Below are 18,286 nucleotides of genomic sequence, written 5' to 3' on the forward strand. Positions count from 1 at the left end.
TTCAGCGAGTTAATATTAATTGGGGCTCACTTAGGGGTTATGGGTATCAAATTCTTACTCAACATTGCAAACCTTCTGAATGGTTTTTAAGATCTCTGCTTGAAGGTATCATTTGATTCGTATACAATACCTGAATGTTGATTTTAATGTGAAAATTAATCTGACGCTTTCAAAATAGTTACAGAAATTGTCCATCAGGTATCCTGTTGTACCCCGGGCGACCTTCCCGCTTTTTTGTTTGTTTATACATGTGTTTATTTTGTTCCTGTGTGGATCGAGGTTTCAACCCTTGCGTGAGAAAAAAGCCATCTGACGTATTTATCAAGTACATTACAGTTGATACGCGAAGAACATTTGATTGGTTGAAAAGTTGGCGGGAAATTTGAACTACAATTCTTTCATGACGTGAGAGTAAGCTGGCTTGAAATATGATATGGCTTTCATTTTTTTAAGTATCCACCAAACGGTTCAAAACGTCAAGTTTTAAATTATGTTTTATATATATTCTAGTCACTTTTCTACATACTATGTTCGAACAACACTGTCCCAATGTATAGCGACATTCATAGAGTAAAAATGCCCAAATTTTTTACGAAAACAGTTACTAGACTCTAGAGGGTTGATTTTGGGGTACCACCCAAAAAATAAAGAACTTATCTTGGCGCTTGTTCCTGCAGTTTTAAATGCCTAAAGTATGAAATACTGATTCAAATGTGCTAATGTGGGGCAGTATGTGTAAATATCATACAGATTACCTTATTCAGAATATCAGTTTTGCCACCGTGAAATTGCCTTTAAGTACTTAGATTACTACAGTGCTTGACAAATAAGTACAGACAACAGATAGTCAATCAAGTTCCTTTATTACTTTACAAACCCTTTAAAACATGCTGGTTACTGTATAGAAAAGAAGCAGCCTGATACAACATTTTTTCTGGTTCTGTGTTTTCAGTACAAGGAGCTGTAGGTAACATTGTAGCATCAAGTTTAGCCATGCACCATTCAATGTAAACTTGGATGGGGCGGAAGGTTTACCAAACATCTTGAAGCTATCAATGAAACGGCAATCTGAGAATGATGTACCAAATTGTCTTGTCATTTCCAGCGGAGGTCTCACAGTCAAATTCACACTGTGTTCAAGTGTCAAATTCCAGGACTAACTACTATAGTCCAAAATTTCCGAGTACATCTTTATAAAGCCTTAATTCCAGAAACAGACCACCTCTGGAACAGTTCTCGAGTCTTTTTTCTGGGACAACAAAATGTCCGATACAATAAAAATGTCCCACATTCCAGGACACATACCTGCTACAATGTGAAGCATGCAGACATACAGCTACTTGCATGAACATAAATGCCTCCGCCCCTGAGGCGTCGCCAAAAAAATTCATAGTGCAAAAGAAATGCTGACAATGCATTAAACTATTCCCTTGTTTCTGAATACATTCCCCTGTCTTCTGTAATATATAGTATCCCAGACACAGGTGACTGGTATATCATGGTACAAGTGAAATCTATACATCTACAATGCCAGCTTTCCTTATGTACTGTTATTAAAGTATATGCGAAGCTCAGAATTCAACATATACACGATCACATGTAAGCGAGGTAATGGTATGTCACAAGTCTTTCCTTGATACCTATACAATGTAATTCCTGATGAAAAAATTCCTACTTGTACGTTTAACAAAGCTGTATTCTGTAGACATTTCTGTAAAGTGCAACTTCTTTTTGTTTTCCTGTCAATTTTTTTTTGGGTGTGTTAAGTACAGAAAGCTATCTATCAACATTTTGGACGTTTAATACAAAAAAGTGCAAGTTGTTTGCCTTGCAGACTACACAACATACTGACCACACTTTGTAAATACAGTTGTACTGTTACAACATTTTCACCTGCAACACAACAGTTAAAATAGTCGGAAACAAGCATAGAATAGAGTTGCAAAAATGTTAGAAATCTTTTTCAGTGGGTACAAAACATTTTAAGCTGCCGAAAAGGTAGTGTTTGTAGTCTAAAATATGAGACTAAACGCTTAATAACAAGAACAAGCAAGTTTTCATTTTTTTTAGTGTTCCATAGTACTGGTAATTTCTGTGCCTGTGATTTAACTGATGAGAAATCAAGTAATGGTCTCAGGAGTTCTTTAGAAAGTTCAGGCATACATGTACTTTGTGTTTACAGTTAAAACATTTGTTTCAGCACAAAAGATTTATTTCAGCTGCAGCTTTTGACCAGTCAACCTGGTCTTCTTCAATAGACTGACCCAAGAAGGAGACCAGAATGACTGGTCGAAAGCTCTAGGTGAGAAAAATCTTTTGTGTTGGAACAGAAGTTTTACTTTAAACATGTAACTACCGACACAGATGAAATTTCATGGTGTATACTTTTATGATATATTCTGCAATACTGTGTTAAACTTTTAGAGAATATCTGATGTGACTATAATTATCATGTTTTTTCTCAAGAAGATTTTGTCGACAATGAATTACAGTTACTGCACTTATCAATTGTTAAGATGCAATAGGGGTACATGAATTTACATTGATCATATTCATTTTTAATGAAAAAGCAATTTTATTTTCCTGTCATGTTTGAGACTTTATTCGAATGGTGGACCCAAGTTTTAACTTCTGAGACCATCCTTAACCAATTTTATTATCAGTTTTCATATGAAATTGTTTCATTTTGACTTACAGAGCACAGAAAATGCACCAGTATTAGGAGAAAAGTGCAAGAAAAAAGGAAGGCCGAGAATGTAGCTTTAAATAATACAAGACATCACTGCCTAAATGCAACTGTATTTCCTGCTTTTGAAAGTATGAAAATGAAAACACAAGGCTTACATGACAAAGTGCCTCAAGTTGTGACAAATACAACTGTTACTACATGTAACATTATCTATTACATCTAGCACTTGGAAATTATTGAAACACATACACATTAGACAAGACAGACTACTAGTAATATCCTTGTTCCTAGTCCCTTGCCAAGCTGAAAGGGGCAGCAGAAAAATTGTACTTATTAAAAGGAATCGGTCAATAAAAACTAAATCCAAGTCAAAAATTAAACTCAAAATTAGGCAAATAGATTCAGTTAGACAATCATGAAAAAAATTACACCTATGAAATAATGTAGGATCAATATCAAATGATACAATGTTACAATACGACTCGTGATTATAAGTTATAAATGTTATACAAAAACAAGTAGCTGTTTTATATAATTAAGCAAATTTTTAATACAGGTCTATCACAAAGCAACATAAATTTGCAGTTCCATCTGAATACAATAGGAGTCTCTTCTAATAATGATAGCTGCATATTGCAGCTGGGCAAGGGATTCTTAATACTTGACATTTACATCACAAGTTACTGCTTAACACACCATGTACATGACATTGTATGTACTGTTCAGCATTATAAAAACACATCTCAATTAGATACTTGTTGTATCACAATATTTACTTCATATTCTACCAACGGTATAAACTCTATACAAGGATTCAAAAGGGTATTTCCTCCAACCCTTGTTGTAAAATCCTACATCGTATACAAAAAAATTGGTAAAATCGGCTGAAGTCAGCATTGAAGTTGGCATTCAACATGTTTTGTTTAGTGGTGTATTTCTACCACAGGGAAATGTGTATAGTCGTGCCAACAACATGCTGACAAAAGCTGACTTTTAAACTTGAAAATCTCCATCAATCCTTCCAAGAGTTCTACAATAAGCCTACAGCCTTTACAAAATGTTGTTTGTGAAGCGAGACAGTTTTTCGTTTCCATTCTAAGTGCTCGAAAGGGCAGGCTTTCGTCTTTCATTTCGTCCAGTTATCAAGTGCAGTTGAGCGGCACATGATATTGAGTGCAGCGCACACGTGCGTCCAAGTGTTCCATGTGCTAATGTCACAAGTGCGCTCTCTGTGGGTTCAAGTGGCGTAAGTGGTCACATGTCTACATCTAGACCACCACGTTTTTCCCCAACTGCGAGCAGCTGACGTATACAGAACGACACTGAACGACACGACGGCACTGTACGCTCGAGTGTTCTGCTTAAGTTAAGGCTTTTAAACTGTCATTAAATTCCATCGTTTTTCATGAATTCTGACACAAGGCATTCCTGGCTTATTGTAAAAACTGGACGTATTGAAGACCATTCAACAAGTGCTCCGACTCCTCTCCCTTCTGGAAATTCTTTCATTTCGTCACCACTTTGACATCTCTCGAATAGGAAAGGACACACTTTCGTGTACATGTACATACACACTTTTTCAAAGGCAAGGTCTACAAACATTTCTGTACCATTCGAGTTGATGTCAAGCTAAACCAGTCAACCTTGCCTTACCAAACCATTGGACCACAGTACACTTATTGTACACAAGGAAGTATAAAAATACACATCTATATACAGAGATGAGAGCTACATTTCTGTAGGTTGACCAACTGCTATTACTGTATCTTTCTCCAAAACTTTCTCCGTGTTTGGGTTGCCTTCTTTCTTTCTGGAGTTTAGCAGTGATCGTTTTCAGGTACCAAAATAAAACTACAAGACAATTCCAAAACAACTTCTGGAAATTGCTGTCATAATCAATCATTAGGAAAAAATGACAGGAAAAATATAATACAACTGTGTCAAAAATCTGATCACCTGATTCAGATAAAACTTAGTTCAAACTCTCCATGAGTTTAAAAGGCCACAACATTCTGGTAAAGTTGTTAACTGCCTTTGAAGCTAGATGTTGAATATCTAGCATTATTCACAATCGTTATCTTCAACTCTTTCCTTGTGTGGCTCAAATGAAATCAAAGGATATCATAAACGACATAAATATTTACAACTCAAAATTCTCTTCTGATTTTTTATTGTTTTTTTTCAATTATTTGGTTGTTGTTTTTCCAGAGAAGCTTTCGCGTTCTCTATCAATTCCATCGCAATTAAAGATACTGCCTGTTGGGAACAGACCAAAAAACACCATCGCACCAAAGTTTCCACCTACGAGATTAACCACTGCTCACCGAATCCCGTAGCACAATATACCATAGACGAGATTGATAGTTAGCAATACAAGGTCAGTAACCAACAAGTTAACACCTTCACAGTTGATATTGCTTATCAGATCCAGGTCTAGACCCTTCAAATCCCTCTACAACAGGCAGTACGACCCAAGCTGACCCCACCCATAACGGACAGGGTGGTACAGCCTAATTACTCAATCTGGCTTACGCCATGCTCAATGTAGGGGTGCATTGGATGTGGGCCAAGCCAGCACCATGCCGCTGCTAAACCCCTGTGAGCCAAGTGGTACAGCCCACTCACCGAGCCCACCACCATAGCTTAGGCCACGGCAATGGCCCGTTTCAAAATGGAACAAGAGGGAACAACATTGTGCCGATTCCGCTCACATCCAATTGGACAAATACAGACTGTACTTGTCGCCCTTGTGCTCCACCAGGTGTTCTTGGAGCTGTTCGACCTTGGGGAATCTCGCGCCGCAGATCGGACACGGGAGCTGCACTCGCTTCCACGGGCGCTGGCGCGGGCGGTCCTCCCCGCTGGACAGGATGGTCTCTGCCGACAAGCTGGCAATGTCTATCCCGTCCGCCGTCAGCTTCTGGTTCACCTCCCACTTGAACTCCGTGGTGTACTTGCGACGCTTTCGGGTCAACTCCGTCGACAGCGACGAGACTTCGTCGGAGCTGCCGCCCGGCGACGCGCGGTTCTTTGGCACTTTGCCCTCCGAGCCATCCTTGGACGAATCCGAATCGGACAAGTTACCGTTCATGAACCTGGCTGGGCTGCCCAGGGCTTTGGAATGTTCCTTGTTTCCCAACAACGACGGGAAACCCTCCGTGACGCCGAATACTTCGTCGAGTTCGGCGTTGGCGCGTAGATGCATCATCTTCTCCGCGTACGTGCGGCACTGCATCCCCCGTCCTCGTCGACCACGGCCTCTCCCTCTCTTCCCGGCCCATGGTACGAACCCGGGCCCCCTCCATCCCGGTGGTGCTTCCTTCTCAACTGCCCCCCTCATCATGTCAGGGGGGTAGTTGTAGGGGACCTCTTCGATGGTGGCTGCCCCGTTGGGATGCGGCGTCAGCACCCCAGCACGCGAGGCCAGGAATGCGGAGAAAGGCATCATGCCCGTCGGCGGCAAGTTCGGGAAAGCGGCCATGCCGTTCTGCCTGTCTGCGTACTCTTGATAACCGGGGGGCATGCCGTTAGGGTTGAACATGGGGCCGCCGTTCATGTGAGGGGGGCCCCCGTTCATGTGAGGGGGGGCGTACCCACCCGGGGGGGAATGTTGTCGCATGTCTTCCATCTTGTTCAGACCAACTCCGTTTGGGATGGCCACGTTGGGCTGTGCCTTCTCCACAACTTTCTGCTCCTGTTTGATTTTCATGCCTTCGTCGGGGGATCTCGGGGCCTCGAGGGGGTTCACGGCTTCTTTACCGACTTTAGGATGATCTTCTTCTTCCCTCTTCTTGGGCACGGACGTATCACACTTTTCAGCCATGCAGTTTTTCTCACGACTGTAAGTGTCCTTTTCTGACTTGACACTGGTGGCGCCGTCATCGAGATCAAACGAACTCTGTCGCGAGAGGTTTTCGCTCGTACTGCTGTGCCTACTACGGGCGTCCCAGTCCAGGCAGATTCGCTTTTTGGGATGTACAGAGCTCTCCTCGCTCTCTTGTCTTTTTGCTTTCCATCCCCACTTCCCCTTGGGGGGCTGGACTTCCTGTGCCTTTTCGCTGTCTGTGTTGTCCTTGTCAGGCACGTCCAGACTTGTTTGGCGGACAATCTTGACTTTATTGCGCTCACTGGTCCCTGGAACAACCTTTTTCTCCTGGGCATCGTTCTTTATCTCTTCTGCCTCGTCTCCTCTCTCCTTTTCTTTATCTGACATGGGAGGTGTTGGGACTGAGTTGTGGTACTGTGCAGCAATCTTCTCTGCCATCCCCATGTTTTTCCAATCTTGGCTGTTTCTGTCCATCGTCATTTTCAAGATGGGACCTTTCTCCGTGTTGAAGGAGCTTGGCGCACTCCAAACTCGGACCTCTTCGGGGCTGCTTCTTCCATCGACCATTTCCCCGCTTCGTTTCGGCCTCACGCGCAAGTCGAGGATGCCTTCCGGCCCGTCCGCCCTCCCCTGTAGGATGTCGTGGGCTGAGAAGTGGCTGTCGGCCTCTCGGATGCGAAGCCCAGGTGGGACCAGGTGCGGCATGCCGTGGAATGAATGCACGCCGCCCTGCTCCATCCCAGGAATGTGGATCATGGTGATTTTGTTCTTCTTGCCACCTTGGTTGTAGACTTCATGGATATCGACCGGCAGGGGGGACTTCTTGCCCTCCTCGACCCCCTGGTCCTTTCCTGCGCCGTGATACTTTTGTTCCAGCCGCAGTTTTTCCAGAACTTCCAGGGAATCCACCTTCTCCTGGAACCCTTCTGAAGCTTTGGCCAAGACGTGAGGTTGGATGCGAATCTCCGGGTGGTGGGGGGTGGGGAGGGAGGGGCTGCCGGATTTACTGCAATCACAACCGTGAGCCGCGGCCTCCATGGTGCCCGTCCCGTACCCAGCGTGCGGGAAGTGCCCGATGGGGAGGTTGCTGCCAAACACGGGACGGATGATGTACGAGCAAGCGCTCACGACGTCCACCATCTGAAGGTAGCTGGCAGTGAGGATGATCTCGACGATACTGCACGCCGAGACTCGGAGTTTCGCCGAGTACATGAAGTCCAGCAGGTCCTGAAACGCCCCGGCTGAAATGTCCTGAACGATGATGGTGTGGCGGTCGTTATCAATGTCCAGCATGGCGTGGAAGTAGCCGCTGGACGCGGACAGGACGGCGCGGTGAGCGGGAAACTTGCGTCCGTGGATCATCACGGTGATGTCGCAGAACTTCCCGTTGAGGCGCTGCTCGTTGAGGTGGTGTAGGAGAGCTGTACCCTGATTGGGCAGCTCAATGATGTACTCCTTGTATGATGTCATTTTTGTCTGCAGAGGAAAACAAAGACAAGGGTTACACATAACATATAACACATACTAGATATCCTAAACTTAATACACACACAATCACAATGTGCTGTTTCTCATGTGGCATTGGGTGGGCCAAAAATGCTTTCATACTCAAATATGTCCAATTTTTATTTGCTTCAGTAGGGGAAAACGATGTGATTTCTAAACAAGGGCGATTGAAATAGAACATAATAGTATTAGTAAAATTCAAATTAGTTTGAACTGTCAACTTGGCCTTCCTGTTTCCAGTCCGGAAATCATAAAACATCAACAAGAAAGTGTTTATAGGGGACGGAAGTCACTCAGGCAAAACATGAGACATATGAATAAAGAAGAATGGATACACGAGCACTACATGTACATTGTATTCATACATGAAGCCAACCAGAAGAGCCTTTAACCAGAATCTGACACAGAGCTGATCAAAACATGTTCACAATACTGCAACTCTTGATATTTCCTAGGCTTTATGTGACTTCCACCATTAGTGGGTACAACAATGACTACTTGATCGCAAGAACACAACACTAAATGGAAACTCCTTGTAGAAAAGAATCTAGTAGAAAAGGCAATTAATCGTCTTGTAGAAAAGAATCTAGTAGAAAAGGCAATTAATGACTGCATCCATTCTAGACTCTGTTCTGAAATTTGAGACACATACATACATATCCGGGCTTTTATTACTGGTTTCCTTCCTGGAAATAATCACACCCTTGCACTCTTAAACAGTTTCCAAAAGACAGCACTCAAAATAGAAACAGGAGAACATACTGTGTACATCCTGTATCACGACAAACATTGAAGACGATACCCGCACAAACCTACATGTACCATAATTCTGATGTAACAGGTAAAGGCTGGTTTCAGGTAGTATCAGAAATGAAACATGGCTATTATTTATTAGAGCTATAATGGCTTGATAGTTTCACTCTTTACTTGATCATGATAGCCCTACATTCTTTATAAAGTCTGAGTGTGGGGTTTTAGTGATAGCCCCACACTTCTTAGTGATAGTCCCACAGCTTTTAGTGATAGTCTCACAACTTTCAGTGGGGCCTAGGAAAAAAAGCATTTCTTTGACATTTAAAGGTGGTCTTAAAAGGCTGAGGATGCAGCTTGGCTTGCAAGTGGGTTAATCCAACCAAACTTAACGACTTCCTATCGATATCTGAGAATACCAATTGTTTTGTAACTTTCCCCAACATTTGAATGAAGGAAATGTAACTGTTATAGGTGTAACAGTTAGAGTTATAGGTGCTACCAACTGACCCGGCCGACGGGTCTAGACCTTTTAGCCGATTCTGTAGGAGCGTCAGGTTTGTGAGATGGCGCCCGGGTTTTGCATGGGTTCGATCCCCGGCTTTGGGCCAGGAGTTTCTTTCTGTTTCTACTCCCCTAATTCTTACAGAAATGATATAGCTACATGTAGTAGATATTCTGCCAACATGTGTTCCTGGTATTCCCAACAGTGGTTTGTCCACTGGCAGATGCATATGTCTGGATGGAAAATTACCGGTGTAACGTTTTCTGACAGGTGGGCTTTTCAGTGGGTGCTGTAAGGATTCCCAGAAACCCAGATTGAATACATTACATTCCTCCACCCAATATCTGCTTAGAGATTTGGAATTGAAGGCACACTAATTTAATCAATAATTGGTTCTTGGATTTGCCTATATCATTTCCTTTCCTATTTACAAAAAAAAAGAGAAAAATCCAGGAATTAACTCCAAAATGGTCATAATTTGACGGTTAAAGAGTCTGTGTCTTCCTAGTTGTTATAGTTTTTCCATCAGTTTATGTAGTGGTTTGATTGAAAGTTTAAACTTCATTGTTTGACGTACAAACCAGCCTGACACAATTTGTTGACTTCATGGCTCTGTTTTGTAACATTTCTGGCTATTAGGCATTGCCTAGCCCTGTTTTTTAATACGTGTTGCTTCATTTTTTTTTTCTATAAAAATCCGAGAACCAATTAACTGAAGTGGTGTGGCCTTAGCGAAAGCCTCAAAGACTGCACATGCAGTGTTCGAAATACCTGTCTGCAGTCTGCAATCTGCAGATAGATTTTCAAGATTGCAGAAGAAAAATTTATACAATCTGCAATTTTGCAGCAGGAAAAATTGGCACTTGGGATTTGACGCTTTTGGCCCCAAGGACAGACAACACTTAAGCTCCTGTTTTGAAACAACAGGAGCTTCTTCACTAATTTGCATCAACATTGTCTTGACTTGTTTATCTTTTGTTTCCTTTTGGACTTCCAAAAATTTGTCTTCACTAATTTGCATATGAATCAATAGTTCATGCTTATAAACCTGCAAGATTGTAGTATGGAGGCTTGTGTATTTGCAGAAAGTATTTCCAAATTGCAGAACAAAATTTTTACTCTTCTGCAATATTGCAGAGCACTGAAAAAAAGTATTTCGACCACTGCACATGTAACCAGCTGATGCTTGGTGACTGGTGTGTGGGTTGGAGTTAAAAGGCCGGGTGTAGGCGGAAGTATACCGGCATCAGGTTGAGACCAGGTGGGAGCTCAGAGATAATGGAAGATCTACTTATAGCAATGATCACACAGGAAGCACGGACAGATGGAGCGCACATGTCAGGTTACGTACTGCAGATTTGAAAATTGTGTGACCTACATATGCATCCGTAGAGCGTAAACGGCCAGTTTAATTCTACGTAGAACATAGACAGACCGCCAAAAAGCAGTTACTCAAGCAACTGGATATGATTTTGAAAACGTCATAGACAGACCGTTCTAATATTTTTGCGTACAGCGTATTTGGCGTTTTAATTCTATGTGTTGTAGCCACTTGGAATTTATCGTAAAGCGTAATCGAGAGGTTTCCGAATTCAGTGTAGAGCGTTGTCGGGATCCCCCTTGCAGGCCCTCCTTAAGGGCTCGAAATACTGGGTGCATGTGCACCTTAATTAAGTGCACTCAAATTTGGAGCTGTGCACCCAATTTTTTTCTGTGGGTGCACCAGTACTAGTGCACCTAAATTTTTTCATAGGTTAGGCCACAGCAAGTATATTTTATGGATGACATCCTCCGCAGAGTCCAAATCTAATGCGAGCAGGCGAAAAAAAACAAGGCGGGCCGAAAAAAAAACAAGGTTTCTACATTTTAAAATCTTGACTCAATCATAGTATACGTACAAATGGTTTTGATTCAGTGGGAACATCACATATACACAGTCAGCATCACATATCACTGTATCAAAGTAAGAAACAAAACATTAAATCAGAGCCTTTTCTTGTCTCCTCTCTTCATACGCATAGTTATCTGCCATCCACCTTCCAGCATGGTAACAGACATCTTTGCCCATTTTCGGCATTTAATTTAAAGGCAAGTTTTGAAATAAAATTGTCAACAAGTGAGCTAGCAAGGGAATATATCAGGAGACAGTTTGGCCCAATTTCTTACTTTCGGGGACAAGGAATAAATCTACAAGATTTAACTTACTAGGATTGATGATGTCTGAACTATAATAACCTCCAGACAACAATCTTTCAAAAGACCCGTTAAAAGATAGCTAAAATGTATGTAATATTCATGTCATCTAAAATCACCACAATTGAGGCATATAAATGTACCTATTGAGAATTATTCCATTCTTGTTTTTCTAAGGAAAGTTGGCTATTTCTAAATTTCTGGCTACAATTGACAGAAAAATATCAAAACACGGACTGGAATATCATAAAAACACAAAAAGAAATTTGTACAATACTTTGAGAAATCATGATGAAAAAAAAACATTCTAACCATCCAAATTAACTGGCAATTTTTAAAATTGCATTACATTTGATCCAATCATACTGAAATAGCAAAATTACTAAAGATGTGTACCATACATTTTGCTAAATTTTCAACTTAGTAGATTTAAAAAATTTGCCACAGGAAAAGGATGTGAGATGAAGATCACACCAAACAAAACACTCCATCGACAGAAGCCTTGAAAAGAAACGTTCCTACCTTGTCTACAGGGACTTTCGCTAACTGTCCCAGGCAGTGAGGGATTTCTACCGTCCCCCCACACCCTGGGGGGTTCTCCCCGGCCCCTGTCATCGTTCCCCGCCGCGTCTAGCCGCGTTTAGAACCCACCGAGAGAGCGAGAGATCATACCACACACTGAGCTGGGCTGTTAGAGAAACCCAATGACATCATCCCTGGCACAAAGCCTCCCTACGATGATGTCATCCTTAGTCTAATTTTAGCAACCTGATCAATCCCCGCCAGCCAATCAGAGACCAGAACTGACAGGCAGTGGGGGAACTGACTAATGTCGTTTTTTTTTTTCATGGCCAACGCTGTGGGCGGGTTCAAACATCTAGACCTATACGAGTCATACGGGAAATATGGAAATGAGCTGGCTGTTTCGGTTAAATTAGTGTGGCCACGTCTGAACAGTTTTTCAGTTTCTATTGTCTACTGTTGGCTTTAACCTAACAAGGTCATGATTTTATTTGCTTCAATATAGTAATTTAATTTCCAGTACAAAAAATATAGATATTAGAAAGACTGATAACACATGAGATAAGGGCATAGTAAATATGATAACAAGCTTGACTGGTTATGAATGTGATGAATATACAAGAGCACCTGGTCAGGCCAAGGATAGTGTATTCAAACCCACAGAAAATGTAGGTAAAATTCAAACCCTGTCTGGAAATTGGACCTGTGCTGTTTTAAATGTATTGACACAGTTGCTACATGTATGGTGTAAAAAAGGTTGCTACAATTTAATTTTTGGCACTTGTGAATTGTGGCAAATGTTTGCATGGTAAAATAATTACATTTGTGTGTGATTTAAATTTCCATGTCATATCATTTTCTGATGTCATAAGTGGCTACCTGGGCAACATCGTTTTTTTTTTAAATGGGTAACATTTTTTTGCTATGTACCTGTGAAGCATCACAATTGTGTGACATCATACCAATGTGACATCACTACTGTCCTATTTGCATATTCACCTGCAGGATGACATCATTTTGCTACCTGTATGACATCATTTTTCTACCTATTGTACCTGTATGACATCACTTTTTCACCTAGATGACATCACTGTATGCTACAACAATGATGTTTCCTCACCTAGTTATGGAAAATCAATTTACAATAGCAGCCTGTACTGTGTTACAAAATTTCATATAAAAATAATTTAATATTCCGTTAACAAGTTGAAAATTATAATAGATGAACAAACTAGATATAAGTGATATCCTAACAGTGAAAGTTGCAAATGGCATGGCTACTCTGCTACATTCTGATACCTTTGACCTGTCATTCTGTCTGTCAATCTTCCCCACCCATGTGCTGTCAACCTACTATTGGGCAAACAGATACACAAAAGCTTTAACACTTCAAGCAAGACTTTGAAGAAGCTAAAAATGTTCCTAACATAAACATATTAAATCCAGTGGTCTATACACTGCAATAGAACAAAGACGCGAGTTTCTATGTATACAGTGACTTTTTCCTGCACTCCTTGTGCAAATGTCAACCATCTTTTCTATGCTTACACTTCACTACAGCCGGTATATGGCGGCTGGATATTTCCAAAGCTAGTCCTTCAGCTATTTGAAAGAGGAATGCTAAAAATAATTCTGCCTGGATCAAGTTTACAGACAATACACACTTAAACAGAGCAAAATAAATTCAACATAAGTATTGCCTAAGCTTTCAAGTTTTTCTCATTTCTCAAAATAGATGCACCCAGAAATATCCAACAAAATTTTTCTTTCATTGCTACATTTTCAATTTTCTTTATGTCAGACTTGGATTCCTTTCAAAGTATTTTTCCCCTTTTAAAAAAAGTCCTATATTGCCAGTCTGCCATTTTGAACTTGAATAGTGTGAATCATTGCATCAGTTAGCTCTTTAACTTAGTTTAAGTTAGACCACACCAATTTAAATTTTAATTTCTTGGTTAAAGGATTTGCCCGCTTCACTCTTTTCTGATTTGCAAAAAAAAAAAATTCTGGTTCAGAATCAACTGCAAAATGCTCATATTTTGCCCTGAACAGTTGAAAACAGTCCTTTTCTTCCTAATTGTTACAGCTATTCCATCTTTCAATGCAGTGGTATCATTTTAAGTTAAAAATTCATTGTTTAAATTTTGAACCAGCCTGGTGTGTTGACTTCATGGCTCCTATCGCACCATTTTGGGCCATGGCCTAATTTTTTTTTTTTGGCCCGCCCGCTCCATTATTTTTCTAAAAAAATCTGTTAACCAAGAAATTAAATTGGTGTGGCCTTAATTGATTTAAAATTCCATTTTGGAAAGCCGGGATACTTTTCCTAATGGTACTTGAGCCCTGTACACTGGGTAGTGTGAAGGGCCTTGCACGCGCGCGACCGACACTCAAGATCTTGGCAGTGTAGCTTCCTCACGTGTTCATTACCAGTACATCATTCAATCTTTCAAACAGATGTTCCCTTTTTTCAAGTGGAGTACTGTAAATTCACTTATTTTTGTGGGTACAGATTGTTGTGGAAGGGGAATAGAGGTTTTTGCAGTGTTTTGAAGTTCATGATCGAAACAATATACAGTCAAACCTGTACTAGCGGTCACCTTTGTATAGTGGTCACTCGGCCATAGCGGTCAGTTTTTGCCGGTCCCTTGAATTTTTCCCATTGACGTAAGCATTAAGAATCGTGTCTATAGCGGTCACTGTTCAACGCGGTCAGCGGTCACCCCATTCCGGTCCCGCCGGCATGTCAACACCGCCGATAGCGGTCGCGGCTGACCGTAACCCACTAAGCACCACGGCCGTAACACCACCCCACCTCGGGCTACGACCGTTATGAGCCTTGTGATAATTTTCCGATCGTTACATTACTAAAATGTGAACTGAAAATTAGACTCCATATGTGTATGAAATAAAGGAAAACTGACTTTTGACACGAAGTTTCTGCGGTCGCGGGTGTCTTTGATATCTGCGTTTTCGCCAACACCAGTGCCGTGCGTGCCGCATGGAGCTTTCAATGGACTCGGCCGCTCGGCGAAGATTACGGCAAATTATCTTTACAAAAAAACTTAAGAATATCCATATTTGGTTTCTCGATTCCTTGAAATGCGTAGATATGTGCATAGCTTCCGTTTTTCATGGGCATAATTAAAGAAATTTGGCTCGAAAATGCGTTTCGTATTTTTCCAAGATGGCGCATGTTGGCTGCAGAGGGAGGTCAATTGGGGTCATCGGAAGACTCCACTGTTATGGAGGTAGATACACCGAGTTTTATTTAACTTCATTAGCGTCAAATGACGTTATTACATTATGAAAACATTTGAAATACATTACTACAATGAATATTAGATGTAAATTTAACACTGTAGTGGATATTTTAGAAAAGATATAAGTCTGAAAGGAGAAAATTTTCTGTTGACTACCACATTGGCATAATGGTAGAGGCAGACAACCCACGCGGGGAGAAACCCAAGCCGTAAACAAAGGAGAGTTTTCGCTAAGTTTTCATGTTCAAAGACGACCAAAAACGGAAAGTAACTGGCAACTGACGAACAATTATTTTGCTGTTAACTAAATAGACAGCATCTTGGTACAAAATAACTTATTTACGTGGTTGGAATTCGCTGTGGCGTATGTCGGTCACGCGAAGCAAGTGTTCACCAAAGAACAAAAACATGGCGATGTCGTTCTCTTCCACTTTTCGACTAACAACAACAACTACTAGTAACGTGGCGATTGCGGAGAAACGATGGCGAAAGCGGAAAGACGGACGCCAAACTTATTCCAAAAGGTGGAAGTGATTCGACTGGCAGAGAGAGTGAGAAGAAATCGTCGAAAGCTGAGCTTAGATTAAATGATTTTGCAGTCGATAGAAATTTGTTTGGAGTTGAAAGTTTGTTGCTTGATTTGCTTTCTTTTCTTTAGCCACATGTAGTACTAGTATGTACACAAGAACAGTAAATGACAACCAGTGATTTTGTATGTTTTAAAATTAAATTATGTGAGTGGTTTCATTGTCCCAGAATAGATTAACTGAATATGTTGAGTGTATGTATCTTTGATGTCAAGTTATGTTTCCATGCAATATTTCTGTATTTCTTTATTTTTCAAGCAAGTACAAAATAAAGTACAACTAAAGCAAAAGAACAACAAATTATTGAACTAACACATGTACATATAAAAGGGGTTTACCTTTGCAAATGTATGTATTCATATGTTTCAGAATAAAGACATCACTGTTGGTACTCAAAGCATGTGTCCCTTTTTTTTTTGGGGGGGGGTCAACTAACCGGCTGTTTCTCTATAGTGGTCACCTGGCCATAGTGGTCAAATTTGGCCAGTCCCTTGAGTGACCACTATAGGCAGGTTTGACTGTAGTAGTACTGTAACATTAGGCCATGTTGATTTGATTACATGGATGACATACTCTGGGAACCCCAAAACTGATGCGAGCGTGTGGATAAAAAAAGTTTGGAAAAAAAAAGTTTCCTTCATTTTAAAATCTACATGGTCATAAAGGTTGAACAAATGACTAAACACACAGGGTATGGTACAGTGAATAATGGTAGACTCTTCATTTGCATTTCTTCACATTTTCTTCTTTTCCTGAATTGATTTTGGCGTTTTATGACATTAGATTCTTTTTCCAGTTATTATTATTCTTTTGCAACGTACGACATATATTTGGTCATTTTGTATGATTTACAGTATGGTCAAAAAACGGACCAAAATTCATGCACGCGCGGATGTCATCCATGTAATCAGATCAACATGGCCTTAATAATACATTGAAGTGTCCAGTGTGTACTAGGACTGCAACCCTTTCCAGTAGCATGCGTGTCAGGTGCGCCACACACAGCCGGGATTCGAACCCACGCCTTTTTGGTCCAGATCTCGAGACACTAACCACTGAATTACAGTTACACAAGCTACCATGTGTGAGCTAATATTATATTATAACCTCCAGACACATTACAACTGTGGCGGCAACCCTTTGAACATCCTCACTTCATTCAGTTGTGTTTGATATCAATTAGTTGCTTAGAAACAGTTCTATTAGCTCAATGAAAATGTGCTATTTCTATTCCATGAGCAACCAAAATCAAATTTGTAGCTATCGCCTCAAAAATTAGATCAAAGTTCATTTCATTTCGCCAATTTAGTAAAAGTATGAATAGACATCAAAGGCTTATACAAATGAAAATATGCAGAATATCTAAATTACTAATACTTGTATTAGAGTTGTAGACGTTTGTGGGCTTTGTAAATATACTGAACAAAAATAATTAATAATTGTTTTATTGCAAATTCGTGCCCGAGGGCTAATTGCAGGAACAGAAGAAACATATGGTATAAAAAACAGACAATTAGTACACATAGAACTACTGATAACTACTAAGAAACTACTAGTAAAAACTTCTGGGTTTGACTTCTTTTTTGAAGACAGAGGAAGACAAAGGATCCCACTTATATAACATAGTGTTTGTGTGTTTGTCTATCTTTCGGTCCTAATATTAACACAATAACTTGTGAAGGCTTACATGGATTGTCTTGATATTTGATAGGCGGGTACATGTAGGTCTTGATGAGACCTCAAAAATATTAGATATGATTTTGTTTTGTTTTTAAATCTGGCGGACGTCAACAAGTGCGTGGGTGTCATCCATAAAATTTCCACACTGTGGCCTTATTATGAAAGAGTGTAATCTGTAGCATTAACTGCATTTCAGTCGTTGCACATGAGAGCCAGTTGGGAAATGCATTTACAAAATTAGCGACAAATTCACACTGTAAAAAAAAAAACTCCAAATCTAAACATTTGACGGAGGTACGAGATCTTCAGCTTCTTGTTGAAAATATTACACAACATTTCACTTGTAGCACATTGTATAAAGCTCTATTTCCTCTGGGTTTACAATGGTACAGCAGCTGCTATATTATACTGTATATATACACAGACACAACAGGCCACTTCACTGCACTTTTCTGGATGAAACTGGAGAAGTAATGGCCCTCCCTTGTATCAGGTGAGTCTTAGACGCATTTCCACACGGCCTGCAGAAGTCTTATCAGCGGGAACAGCTTGGAAAAGGACACTTGAGCAGTACTTGAGTCTCACGTGTGGGTTAAATGGCTTAGGTCTCTTAAGGCACGTGGTCCTTTTAAAGGCATGTTTGTGCCAGAAGCGGGGGAATTGCTGGAGCTTGGAACATTTATCTTTTTTTCCTGTATATGGGTGCAAGTTTTAGCCTGGGTACCATCCTACTTGTATGCCGGGGCTCCCACACTCGCTTCCCTT

The 18,286-nt window shown here is 40.8% G+C and overlaps 1 protein-coding gene across 2 annotated transcripts in view; it reads right to left on the bottom strand.

Moving 5' to 3' along the window:
- Nucleotides 1-2,418: 2,418 nt before the first annotated feature.
- LOC109476298 overlaps nt 2,419-18,286 on the bottom strand; it is a 29,505-nt gene continuing 13,637 nt past the window's right edge. The window contains exons 1-2 of one of the 2 annotated variants that reach the window (XM_019777211.1): nt 11,992-12,175; nt 2,419-7,991 (exon numbers count right to left, since the gene is read on the bottom strand). In XM_019777211.1, coding sequence (XP_019632770.1) covers nt 5,397-7,991; nt 11,992-12,084 — 2,688 coding nt within the window. In that variant the 5' untranslated portion in view covers nt 12,085-12,175 and the 3' untranslated portion in view covers nt 2,419-5,396. Of the gene's footprint in view, nt 7,992-11,991; nt 12,176-18,286 lie in introns of those variants that run through there. The other variant, XM_019777212.1, reaches the window with a different exon arrangement.

The sequence above is a fragment of the Branchiostoma belcheri genome, unplaced genomic scaffold (genome assembly GCF_001625305.1).
Source record: "Branchiostoma belcheri isolate BF01 breed outbred unplaced genomic scaffold, Haploidv18h27 scaffold37, whole genome shotgun sequence".
In the NCBI taxonomy this organism is placed as follows: Eukaryota; Metazoa; Chordata; class Leptocardii; order Amphioxiformes; family Branchiostomatidae; genus Branchiostoma; species Branchiostoma belcheri.